The following is a 13,289-nucleotide window of genomic DNA, read 5'->3' as shown; positions in this document are numbered from 1 at the left end:
TTTCCCACAAAAAAATGTAAGTACTTTACAATTATGGGTTTGAGGGATTGGCATCGGAATCTTCCAAGAGCTCTATTTCCAAACTTTCCCATAAAAAAATGTAAGTTACTTTACAATTATGGGTTTGAGGGATTGGCATCGGAATCTTCCAAGAGCTCTATTTCCAAACTTTCCCATAAAAAAATGTAAGTTACTTTACAATTATGGGTTTGAGGGATTGGCATCGGATTGGTTGATACGTAGCGATATCAATAGAGGCTAGTACCATATAGACCAAAGATAAACATGTCAAAGAACCCGATTTTTTAAGAAAAATAGGGACAAAATCAGCCAATCCAGATCAATATCGAATAAACAAATGGTTGTTGATGAGTCTTTCCTTGATTGATTGGGAGCAAAGGACATTCATTTGTTGGAGGAACATGGTGGAATAGAAGGGTAGTTTCAAAGTTAAAAGATATGTAATCCTATTCCTAATAGATTGATCCCAAAATAGTATAGTCAAATTATAAAAAAAATTCTGAAGATGCCACAATTGAAGAATTTGCACCATTTTCTTCTAGTATTGGCTCCATGTGTTAAGTTTTATTTTCTACAAATTTTCAAGATGAAAAAGATTCCCATGATGTTAGGTGAGAATTTTTTGCACGCCTTATCATATAAAAAGTTGCAGACCTCACATTGACATTCTTTTTCCTCAAATAAAATGTAGATCCTCTATTGAACAAATCCGTCTCGCACCCTTCCATTGGTGTAATTTCCCACTTTGCGTAATGAAAAAAATGTATCGCCTTAATTAGTACGAATTACTTATAGATTCCAGCAAAAAAAATTTTTTGATGTCACATTCAGTTGACAAGTGGCAGCTCATGTTACAGAAAAATAAAATAAAATATATGTATTTTTAGTGTTTGATTGCAAGAAATTCATATATTTTATTAATTAAAATTAAAAAGTAAAATATATTTTACAGAAAATGCAAATATTGTCCTTTCCTTCCCCGCACTTCCCATTCAACCAAATGGAGCGAATTTTAAAATAGATAAATAAATAAATAAATAACCCTATATGTTCCCACAGATGACTACAATTGAGTGGTCCGAGTGGTCCACCTGCTTGAGTACCCCTTAAATGCCATCCACGCACATAATCAATAATTGACGATCAAGTGATCAACAGGAAGATCTTGTTTCATTGCCGAGTGGGGGGTGGTAGGGGGGGGAGATGCAGATGGTAGGGACGACAGAGGTAGGCACGGGAGAATAAAAAAGCAATGGGAGGAGTTGCTGCCAAATAGGAAAGGAGGCAACCATGTGTTTAAATATTGGTACCGTATCGATCATGTGATATTGGTATTGGCTAAGATCACTCCCTGATCTTTGACTGATGGAAATCGATTATTTATATCATTTCAAGAGTAAAACTGTTAAAAAAAGTGTGTTTAAAAAAAATAAATAAAAAATCAAGAGCAAAATGGATTGATACGCATCAATTTAATCCAATCTGTATCAGTATCGGCAGATACCGTCCCCTATATCCATGGATATGGCCAATATGATCGATCTGATACCGACCCTAAAACCTATGCCCCGGACAGATAAGTAGATAACCACTTCCTTTGAAGGATATGCTATTTCCGTTTGAACGCATGCGTGAGCGTGACATGGTGATGGTGGGTGATCCTAGATGTACAGTGTGGCCTTCTCTATAGAGGACCCACTCTTAAATAGTTCAATTGTTATAGTATCTCATTTGTTTCTCGGTTTAGCTCAAGCAACTAAGCAAGCGTCCTGAAAATTGAACTCAATGAGGCAAACAGATCTTATGATTGAGAGGGTGACCCTAAGACTCATCATCATTAGGTTGCCAGAGGGCCAGAGGGCCAGAGGGCCAGAGGACCAGAGCAAAGGGTAGGATAAGAACAGGAGGAAGCAAAGATTATACTGTGAAGGATGATGGGATAGTATACCTTAAATTTTACGGACGTTGCCTATTCTTTGGTGGCGTGGCAGCCAGCACGTCCTGTCATCTCCCCTTGGTTCCAGATAAGACTTCAAGGCCTAACCCCCGTCCAACACGTCGCCTGGGCCAACCCTACCCCCCAATTAAAGGGAGAAGCAGAGACCAGAAGCAAACGAAAAACACACTGCAAGGCCTGTTTTCCCATACGAGGCCATTGAACGTGTTTGATTGGATCAAAGTGAAGATTCCCGCACAAAATTAATGTAAAGATCTCTTCCAGATCCTGAATAGTATTGGTGGGTCCCCATTTTTGCAAGTTGGATGCACCATATGGAAGCTTAATCAACTGTAATGGGGCAATTCAGATCCTAATTCTGCACATTCTTGTCCATTCTCGAGGACCAGAATGTTGGGTTTTCAGACCTGAGGGGCCTGGGATCAATTTCAGCTAATTCTGGCCAAATCTTTTCCTAATTTTGAAGGTACAGGTACCTTAGGGCTTCTCCACAGTGGGAAACATAATTACAGAAATATCTGGTATTCCTGAAACCCCACCCACCAAACAACTGTTCCAGTTAATCTGGAATATTTTAATGCATCAGACCACTCATGATTCTGGGTTGAATCTTCATGAATGAAGGTTTCAGAAGTTCATATCTTCACAGTAAGAAATGAATTTCATCTTGTAGGTTATAATTGCTTCAAACATCACTATCCAGTTGCGTACTAAAACTTCCCAACTCCTTAATGAATGCGACCCACTTGTCACCATTGAAAATAAAAGGTTCCGTGGTTCTTTAATGGCTCTAAGTAATCTTCCCTAACGTATTGAACCTCCATCTATCTTACCCTTCTTCCACCCAGACCTAGTTTCAGCAGGAGAGACTAAGCCAGGCCTTTTTGCCTGGTTCAAGATGCCATAGAAATTAGGAATAGAGACCCCCCCTTCTTCACCAAAAAGGGGGGGGGGGGAATCACAGTTGCATGCCCAGCAGACCCACTCTAAATTGTAAGTTTCCATTCCCATTTATTATTTCCAATAAAGAGGTTCCCTCTATTTATTTATCTATTCTTTATGGATTACTTTTGTTTTATAAGAATTGCCTGTGCTGAACATCTAGTCATCTCACATGCAAAAGAATCTTGATTGATCGTCACTTGCATACACAACAGCCAAGGCATGGAAGAGCAAGCTTGTGACCAATATAATCAGAGCTTCTTTTCTAGGAGGTGAATTGAATAGTTGAATCAATAAACACATATCTAATAAAACAAAGATAGATCAGAAGGTTCTTTTAAAAATTAATTAGGAAAGGAGTAAACCCAATCCTATGTTCTAGAACAGCTAATGTTTGTTTCCCCCCCCCCCCCCCCAAAATCCTATGTTCTCTCTCTCTCTCTGGACCCTTAGAAACTGCTAACTGATGGGTATATTATGGTGTGTTTGAGACATTCCCTTATCCCCTACTAAGCCCCCAAATTACAAATTCTGACTGGGCATTTTATATATTTTATTTAATATCAGTATAAACTCTTTTTTGATAAAAACATCAGTATAAACACCTATGTGAAATTCAGAAAGATAATTTATTTTCTTATTTTCTCTTTGTGCTTCAAGAATTTTAAAATTTTGAAGATGGTACTCAATAATATAATTTCAATACTTCGAAATACCTTCCCATTATTGACGCCGACATCTAGCAGGATAATACTCAAAAGCACCGTCCCTACTGAATGTATATATACCCACAGTCAAGACGACTAGGTGACCAAGGTGTTAAAAAGGGTGTCTAGCCGTCGAGGTGCATGCCTAGGGCGCCTAACCATACGTAATATAGCAATGACAATTATGCTTATATGCAACATAGAAACCATATCAATGCAATATGATATAGTTATACTAGCAATGACTTGATATGAGAGAAACAACATATAATCAAAATAGCATAGGATATAATATAAGTATATTTATCATAAAGCAAAGATATAAACATAAATCAACATAAACGCGTGAAGTTTCTACCAAGCATGTTTTTTCTTTGGACCCAAGAAAGAGAGTAACCTTCAAAAGTGACGCCTTGACAAGCATGAATAAACCTCCACTTTCACCTATTGATGCCATCTGGTTAAGACTGCTAGTTTGTGACATGTATCTCCGATTCCTACCATCCAGTGGTTCACCAATGGCTCCTATACCCGATACTGGTAATTGCCCTACACCTAAGGAAGAAGTCATGAGATTGGAAGCTATCCCATCACACTCATTGCCACTACATATGCCCTCCAATGAGTCTTCAGAATTTTGACAATAGTAGACTATAGTAGACTAGAGTCACTAGACTGAAGGGTATGGTCACAAATGACAACGCAATAGATGTGAGAGAAATCTCTCTCTCCACTGCAAGTATGATTCTTTATTTCAAAAGCTACTTACACCGATGAATGTTGAAAGCTCACGACTGGAAATTGATTAAAATCAATAAGCTTCTAGGTGAGCAGCAAAAAAATCTGATGGCGAAACATGTTGGTAGTATGCCCTGAAGCCCCAAAAACCCAAATTCGTACTATATTCAAATATTTCTTATCCTTTCTTGACTACATGTAGATGGCTGCCGGGGCTTTTGTGACAAGTATGACCCAAAAGCCATAACAGATCTTACAAATTAAGGTAACCACCCTTCATTTTTCATCACAAAGGTGGATTACATGAAGGTGCATAACACTTGAGACCTAAATGGGGTAACCACGTCGCTAGACAACTTGTAAACCCTACTGTGAGGAATGGAACAGATCCATATCACAATTCTACTCCAAACAAGGGTTTTCTGCATCTCTAGAAGGGCCCTTAGTCTGGCCTTTATGTTCCCAGAAACCTGAACATCAACTCTGATACACAGAAAGGCATACATATACACAACCGCAGGCACACATCTTAAAATCCGTGCAAATCATTACCGAAGGAGCATCTCAATACTCATTGTCCATTTGAACCACTGCTCCATGGAGAAATTCAAGTATAGGATAAAGAGAGAATCCAAGCCAAGTGTTTTTGGAATTGACTTGGATCATCTTCATGGTGATGAGAGGAGTCATACATCATTCGAAAGCAACATTGGGGTGCTTTGTCTAGTGGATAGCTGAATTATTGACTGGAGCAAAAGGATAGACAAAACCCAAGGCTTTCCCAAAGGAGGAGGTTCCTAAAGCAAGGATCAATCACAAATTCATTAGCAGAACAAAAATGTACACATGGCAAGTCGCATCAAGAAAATGCACGAGGCTAGAAAAGAATACCAAGCTCATAACAAAATCTAGGCTTAACTATTCCTCACTTGCCAAGGTCACCAGTCATCTTTTTTTTAATTTTAAATGTGACACCAGTCATCTCATTAGCAAACCTCAGCTTCCATTAGAACAAAGAATTCATAAGCAAAAAACCAATATGATGGAATCTCCATGGATCAACCTCTGAATTTTTCAATGACATTGGCCAGATGTTCAACCGATACAACACTCCCAAAACTACAGACTAATGTAATCTAATACAAAATCTGGAGGAGCAAACATTTGCAAAACCCTCCAACAGAACCAGAAAAGGATCCAATCCCACTTGCTAATCAAACCACCAGTATAAGAAGGCCTAGGATTATCAAGGGAACAACCCTCTGCCTCAATAAAACCTTCAGACATAAGAACCCAAGGAAAATGAAAAAGGTATCAAATGGAAATCTGTGAGTCCATCAGTTCACACCAATGAGACACTGCACATTTTTGATAGTTTTCCGGTTGCCTGCTACCAATGCCCAACTTCGCCAAGAAAGAGTGCAAGTTCTTGTGGCAAAAACAATAAAGAAACAAATGGCCAACTGATTAAAATACTCTCTAGTTACTTCCATTTCCCATCTGTCACTAGCTACTAAGAGAAACTAATTAAAATTCTCTCTACCCACTTCCATAATAAACTCAACAAGGAAAAACAACTTCAAAATAGTGGAGTTCCCATATGTGTGTCACAAATTATATGAAACCCTTATCCATGCTTGGCAAGAATGAAATTTGTACGTTTTAACATGCCAAGAAATATAGGAACTGCTAAGCAAATAGAATTAGAATGAAAGGAGAAACAACTTGATGAAAATGCCCCCCCCTCCCCCGGTGGGATCGCTGAAAACATATGAAGCATAGATTCAAGACCATGGAAAAACCTGCCAACATCAAAGGCTGCTTTCTTGGAACAGCGTGATGAAGAGGTACCATTGTGAAATATAAAAGACAGATTGCAAATGCCCATCGAAAGCTTGCAGATTGAGTAAGATCATATCAATAAGAAATTTTCCAAATGGAAAAGGCCATGTGTAGATCCAAGAATGCACTCTTGAGAATTTCTAGGGAGTGTTAGACACCGATAGGGCCGGATATCATTCATGTCAACCTGATCTCTGATTTTGGCCCAGTTTAACCAAGATTCTCAGAACGTTTGGTTTTGAGAGACATCAGTTGGCAGCACTACCTCACAAGTGTTGCAAACAAGCAATCAGTAGTCCACACTATATTCTAAGGACAACTCAGACTGAGAGAGAGAAAGAGAGAGAGTAGGCAAAGAAGGAATCAAATTCAGTTTATGGTTAACTATGAGAACCATCACAACGATAAGAACTAACCCCAAGATTTTATTACGAGGGATGAACAAAAATCCAGAGCTCTGATTCAAAATTATCTTGATTCATCCCCGCATGTGGAATTATCAAAACATTTGACTCTTCACTTAGTCCAATAAAAAGAATTAGTCATGAAATTGAAAGGATGTTAATATACGACAAATGTGAGTACAAACGTATGAACCAGGAAAACATGAGTCCACCCAGGAAATATTTGTGAAGAGAAAATTAGGCCTACTTTAAGAAAGTATTAATAGGCTTTGGGGTTAGGTCCTTAAGAATTCTATTGCTTGAATTTACGGAGAGATAGTAGGAGATAATTGAGAAGATAAATCTGAGAAAATAAAAAATAACCTCCAATAGTCTCATCGGCAAAATAGTGGCTGAAAATCTTCACACGCAGAGAGTAGATACCATGGGCAGAATAAGAGAGAACCAATCAGTATACTACCACCACTCCATGCAATACACAGTACATCCACAAATTAGCAGACAATTATACTGTCATCCACAAGCCAAGATCTGATTGTATGCCAGATATAATCTCAGATTTTTTTTTTTTTTAATCTCAGAATATTAGATAAACAGTGAATCACATAAGAGGATAACCAGCAAACAACAATAAATATAATAGACCAGATATAAGACCCAAAATTTCTCAAGCAATCAACGGTTATATATGGAGGTATAATCAATCTACAGTGCAGCAAAAGGGCACAAAATCAGGGGAACCGCAACGCAAGTCAGTTTTGACTGCAGCAATACAGCAGTATTTCCAGATCTGTTAAGCTCCAATAGATAATAATGGATGGCTCTCAATATCTCGAGAAAGCACCGAACAATTAGTCACAGCCCTCCAAGGTTGGTAAGTATATAAAGAGGCGCACCACCAATAAAACCAATTCTGGCCAGAAATGTCAGTACAGTAGAATTCAAATTAAACAACTTCAATGGTGCTCAACTTCTGGTCAAATAAAATATGTCAATAGTATATGAAAACCCCACAAACTAGTAATAATCAAATGGCAGATTAAGAGGTCAGAAATAAAAAACCAGAATCTGAGATCAAAACCTCAGGGAGGGAAATAGTGGCCCAAAATATTAGGAGGATCTGATGGTCAGATCCTCAACAGAAGTAAATCTCGCCACTGAAAAAAACTGCCCAAAAGCAGAGCATCTGCCAGATTAAAATTAGACCAGAAAGGAACATCAGTTGAGCCGCAAGTGAAGAACCATTTGAGGAATAAAATCTACAGGCAATATGTTCTAGATTCATGAAGTTAATTGATACAAAAATTGCAGGTTAGGTAATGCCGAAAGTGGAGAACCACAGACGGATGAAATTTGCTGCTATAGTGTTCCAGATTTATATTGTAGAGGATCCACGCAAGATGCGATCAGTAGGCGAAAGAAACCAGCAATACTCCATAAATATAACCCCCAGTTTTTCATATTTATCTCAACTAGGCAAATAGAATGTACAGCAGCACAGGATAATGCAACCCACAAGAAGAGAACTCTGAAAGGGTCTTTCAAAACAGAGAGGATACTGATTTAGAGGAGCTCTGATACCATGCAACGATACATCAACCCTGTATATAAGCACCTATAAGAGAAAGAGGAGAAGCAAGAAGGTGAAGAGAAGAGAACCGAGAGAAGGGAGAAACACTGGCCACGGTTTGAGCGTGAACAGATTACTTAAACCGTGGGTGGGGTGGTCTATTTATTATGATAAAAATGAATTACAACTTGGTTCCACCACTAGAACTGACACTAAGTTTCCAAAGCCATTTATGCTGGTCCAACCAGTCAAGTGCTACAGGATCAAATTGAGGACAGATTTAAACCAAATAAGTATTGTAGGTGTAACCATGTAAGGATAAAGACTTGAGAGTCTTGAGTCTTGGAGTAACTACATCCCTGCAATTGTAGGATGGTATAAGTGTATAACACTTTCACTGTTAGCATAAAGCCAAGGTACAATTCAGTTCTTTGAGTCTCGAAAAACGTGGAATGCTGAACAAAAACTTTTTTTTTTAAATGATTTTTAAGCTGTCAATTTTCTTAGTGCAAATGAATTTTGTATCACTTAGATAATTCTCATGACAGCCGTCTTATCATCTATAGCTGTAGCAACATATTCTCATCCTCCTGCCGATCCAACTCAAAAACTCAGCAAATTTTCAGCATTTCTTTTTATCCTAATGTGGGTCAGCATGAATCCGCAGAATCAGTATTTAAACACCAATATAGTCAATGAACAAATTTAGCATCTTTGAAAAAGTAGAAAGACCTAAATATAATCAATTTGGTCCTAAAAGAGTATTTTTCAGTTCATTACTATTCCAAGATGACAATACATTTGACCAATTCTAAGCCAAATGGTAAATGCATTGCTCCTCTTCCCAGACACCTAGTGTACCTTAGTGGGCAAATTCTTTTTTTACTCGTCAACAAAAAATTTAAGGGAGATTAACTCTCCATGAAGAGTGAGTAACATCTTAAAACTAATAATTACACCTGTCAAAAAACTTATACCTTTAGCTGTCAACTCATCAATAGTACTTCTCCCTTAAAGGCATCATAAAAAGAGGGTACATTTGACTTATGATCGGCTCAGTAGTATATTGAGAGTGTACGGTGGTGTTGCAGAGATGGACATTGAATCCCAAAAGACCAGAGCCAAAGATCCAGTTCCACACTGAGCACCTGGGGGTGGTGAAAAAGCCCTCAGTGGGTGTGCAAGAAAATAAAAGAGGGAAAATAATAATAGGAAGAATTACGACAAAAAATAGAAGTACTGAGAAGGGAAATTAAAGTCTTCCATGTGTTAATAGGTGCAAGCTAAAATACTAAAAATAACTCCTAGTGCCATTAAAAAGAAGAGATATAAGACGGGCTTAATATGGAATATATGCAAATATACAATACATACTTCTTGAATCTGTTATTTGATTGCTTTTCCTCTACAATTCAGAATCTGAGAATCAATTGATTTTCTGCTCTACCATGCCACTTTGAGTCACACTGCTCTCGTTTTTTTCTTTCATAATATCAGCAACAACAATAAAGAAGGGAAGGGAAAGAACGGCAGCAGAACCAAGAAGATGATGAAATGTAGAACAGATCACACCCAATGGCAGTCTTCCGTACATGCATTATGTGGTTCAGTCAATCAAGCATAAACTATACACTAATGAATATGGTTGTTTCTATGCCAATTGGTCCAATACTGTGCTTCTATACATTTAATAGTTTTCACGGCACCTAAGCAATGTCAAGTCAGGGCCAAGGTGAGCTCCATGTTCTATACCCCAGGCCAGAGGTAAAACTGATATTATATAAACTTGTAAAGGGTGAACATATGGAGGGCCCAAGCCTGGGTTTTTAGGTCTGGGTGCCTTAATACATTAGGCAATCGGTAGCCTTGGGCACCAAGGAATGCCTTGTGAGTCTAGGCAATGTATTGACAGCTCTGATACCAAACTTAATCTAATGAAGTAGCATTCTGAACATACAAAAACACATTTGCATGCAAGTATTTATGTAATTGAGTGGAAGCAGCTCGTTTAAAAAAGAAGGTACAAGATAAAGGATCAACCAGAGAGTTTAAGATAGCTCAGGCATGTTTTTCTATCAACTCCTTTTTCTTTTTGGCATGTTGGATGGCAAGGAAAGCCTAACCTTCTTCTGAAGTTAATTTGGGTTAAGGTGTTTCCCACAAAATAGTTCTTTTATTGCTGTGCTGCCAAAGACTATGATTAAACATTAGCCACCTGATTTCTAAAAGGTTTTTGCCTTCCTAATGTCTGCTTGTGCTGTTTGGTTCCCACTGAATCTCCACCCAATCCTTATGCTGACTTTCCTTTCCCATTTGCAATTTGAGGTGCTCTCTTTCAGGAAATGGGAAGGAATATGGCTCAACCTTTTTCTGGAAAGATTTGGGCTCCATCACATGCTGCTGCTGTCTTGTGGAGTTTTTAGTTAGAAAGGAGCCAAAGGGCCTTAGGAAACCATGCCAAGCCAGCATATAAGTTATTAAAAAAGCTAAGAAGTTGATTTTTTGGGCTTTTAGCTGTAAAGAGTCCTCATATATTGTCTGTAGCTTTTATTACAATAGCCTAGAAGCATTTTGTGTAGGTTCCAGTTGGTTTGTATACCCATGCTCTTTGCAGCCCTGTATAATTTTTTGGGGCCCTTCCTTTTTTGATAAAAATTTTGACATAACAACGAAAAACTAATAATAATAATAATTATTATTATTATTATAATTAAAAATAAAAGGAAGAAAGTAAAAATGTACCTTTTTCCCAGATTTTATTTCAATCAACTCCCTCAATTTCTCCACGGCATATACAGAGCAAGCCCGTAGCTCGACTTCCTCCTCACTTCCTGAACCAATTTCACTATTAGATTCAATAGTGTTGGCCAGGGCTGAACTATATCTCAACACACCAAGATTCCTAAGCACAGCTGGAACAATATAATCTGCAAATATGGTAATCGCGCCTATATCATTGAATTCACCGTATCCTTGACCCTTGAAAGCACCCCATAAATCTGCTGCAAATATCTGTGCTCGCTTGTACAAGAAAACCTGACGACCTTTGTACACTGAATGATCTCGAAAACCTACAACAACAGAAATGCTTGAAATTGAAAAACTGATACACATGCTGCCTATGAACAAAATTTCAGGATTCATATATCATTGACCATATTTGTTCCTTTCGCCTAACATATTCTTTGGGGGGGGGGGGGATGATGTATTTACATCAGGATCGTGAAAATATTTTCTTTCTTTTGCTCACGAAATATATATCATAACAAACTGCCGAATTTACAACATTTCAAACCTTTTTACAAACAGCAACAATATGGAGAACAGATAAGAGGGTAACAGACAACCCTATTTAGAAAAACAGGTTTAGTTGAAGCACTATCATGACTAACAGCAGCCTGAAGCACATAAAATAAGACATACCAGGAAAATGGCGTGTTATGAGGGCAACAAGATATACGGCAGACTTTCCACAAGACTCCACAAGATTGGCTGCTTTACCCCCAAAGTTCCTCTCCAGTTCCTGTCCAACCTGGATTAGCAAAGGGATGAACATTAATGCCAATAACATCATGACTTCAAAGATCCTAACTTGGATTTTTTGATAACATCAAGGAATAAAAAACCACAGTGAGCAAATCCAAACAGAACAAGAGTACAAAGGTACTGCAGAACATTGAAAAAGAAAAAGAAAAACAAAACAAAAGGAACCAGAAAACATGAGGGATAAATTTCCAAAGAGAAAAAAAGATGGGCATGTTTAAAATCCATAGAGATAATGATAGAAATGTAAACCTCATGCAGCAAGCGGATGCGTTCGTCCTCCAAAGGAAGTGGCCGAGGCCATTTCAACAACTCACGTAGTTGAGGACCTGATAAGAAATCAAACGAATCACTTTCCTAATGGAAGCCAAATTTCTTATCAGAAGCAACTGGAGTGTTTTAAATCACAAAAGATCAATATTTTTTTACTAACATCCGACGAATACTGAAACTTTATCGTATAAGATCGGAGATTAAGAACAACTAAGGATCAAAGCAAAAATACCAGTGTATTTCTGTAAACGATCAGCATCAAACACCGATTTGTCATTTTGCAGAGCTGCCTTCAGCCCAGATGCCAAATGATCGTAATTCAAGTCCTTGTCTGCTAAATATAAGCAACATGTAGGTAGTAAGAAAGGTCAAATAATCAAATAAAGCACGAAGTGGCTGGTGAGAACTAATTCAAAAAAAATTGTTAAGTGTGGCTGGTGAATGATAGCTAGAAAAACCAGGAGAAACTTGCCCATCAGAAAGCCCTTTTTTATATATGTGGCCCATAGTTGTCAAGGCGTCACCTTGGCGTCCAAGCTGTTTTTTAGGCCCAGGGCGAGGGACGCCATTGCTGAAGTATAAAAGGCGGTCGCCTTTGGTATCAAGGCGTCCAAAAAGCGTCGCCTTGGACGACTTGTTATGAAAGGCGACCGCCTTGGTGTTTTTTTTTTTTTTTTTTTAACTTTCACTTAATTAATTGTTTTTTATATTCTAATTCTTAATTTTTCATTTGATGAAGTACAGGTTTTTAAATGGTGTGAGATGCATGGAATCATTTTACTCCTCAAGTGAACAAAAAAAAAAAAAGGTTTGGTGGTGGGGGGAAATAAAACATGAAAGGTTTTTTTTAAAACCCTCCATGTTTCTCTGGTTCTCTCTACCGGCCGGTGAACTCTCTGCGACTCTGCCATTACAAATTTACAATCGTCGGAGAACTTTGGATTCAACCGACCGATTGAATACAACTCTGCGACTCTCTCTGCGACTCTCTCTTCAACTTCCTCTGCCATTACAAAGAAAAAGGTATGTTTGTAATTTTTTTTTTTCCCTCCCTGCTACTTCGTCTTCGAGCTACGATTTTTTTTCCCTCTTCTTCCTCTGCTTCTTCTTCTTCTACGAATCTTTTTTTTTCTTCTTCTTCTACGAATCTTCTTTTTTCTTCTTCTTCCTCTGCATCTTCTTCGTCTACGGAATTTTTTTTTCTTCTTCCTCTGCTTCTTCTTTGACTACGTCTTTTTTTTTTCTTGTTCTTCTTCTTCCTCTGGTTCTTCTTCGTCTACGTCTTTTTTTTT

The 13,289-nt window shown here is 38.0% G+C and overlaps 1 protein-coding gene and 1 long non-coding RNA gene across 6 annotated transcripts in view; one reads left to right on the top strand and one right to left on the bottom strand.

Moving 5' to 3' along the window:
• The first annotated feature begins 2,730 nt into the window (after positions 1-2,730).
• On the top strand, positions 2,731-10,143 carry LOC122084294. The gene is made up of 2 exons (XR_006141864.1): positions 2,731-2,971; positions 9,679-10,143. It is a non-coding gene; the product is annotated as an uncharacterized LOC122084294 (long non-coding RNA).
• Positions 4,503-13,289, bottom strand: part of LOC122084292 (queuosine salvage protein-like) — a 15,813-nt gene continuing 7,026 nt past the window's right edge. Inside the window, exons 4-9 of one of the 5 annotated variants that reach the window (XR_006141863.1) lie at positions 12,230-12,328; positions 11,977-12,053; positions 11,605-11,713; positions 10,924-11,252; positions 9,159-9,329; positions 4,503-5,162 (exon numbers count right to left, since the gene is read on the bottom strand). Coding sequence is in view for 1 of the 5 variants with exons in the window: in XM_042652415.1 (XP_042508349.1) it covers positions 9,237-9,329; positions 10,924-11,252; positions 11,605-11,713; positions 11,977-12,053; positions 12,230-12,328 (707 nt within the window). In the remaining 4 variants the exon portion in view is untranslated. Of the gene's footprint in view, positions 5,163-7,225; positions 9,330-10,923; positions 11,253-11,604; positions 11,714-11,976; positions 12,054-12,229; positions 12,329-13,289 lie in introns of those variants that run through there. The other 4 variants (XR_006141861.1, XR_006141862.1, XR_006141860.1 and 1 more) reach the window with 4 other exon arrangements.

The sequence above is a fragment of the Macadamia integrifolia genome, chromosome 7, assembly GCF_013358625.1.
Source record: "Macadamia integrifolia cultivar HAES 741 chromosome 7, SCU_Mint_v3, whole genome shotgun sequence".
NCBI classification, from domain to species: domain Eukaryota; kingdom Viridiplantae; phylum Streptophyta; class Magnoliopsida; order Proteales; family Proteaceae; genus Macadamia; species Macadamia integrifolia.
Note: the sequence above shows the minus strand (reverse complement) of the source record. Positions and strands in the feature narration are given on the sequence as shown.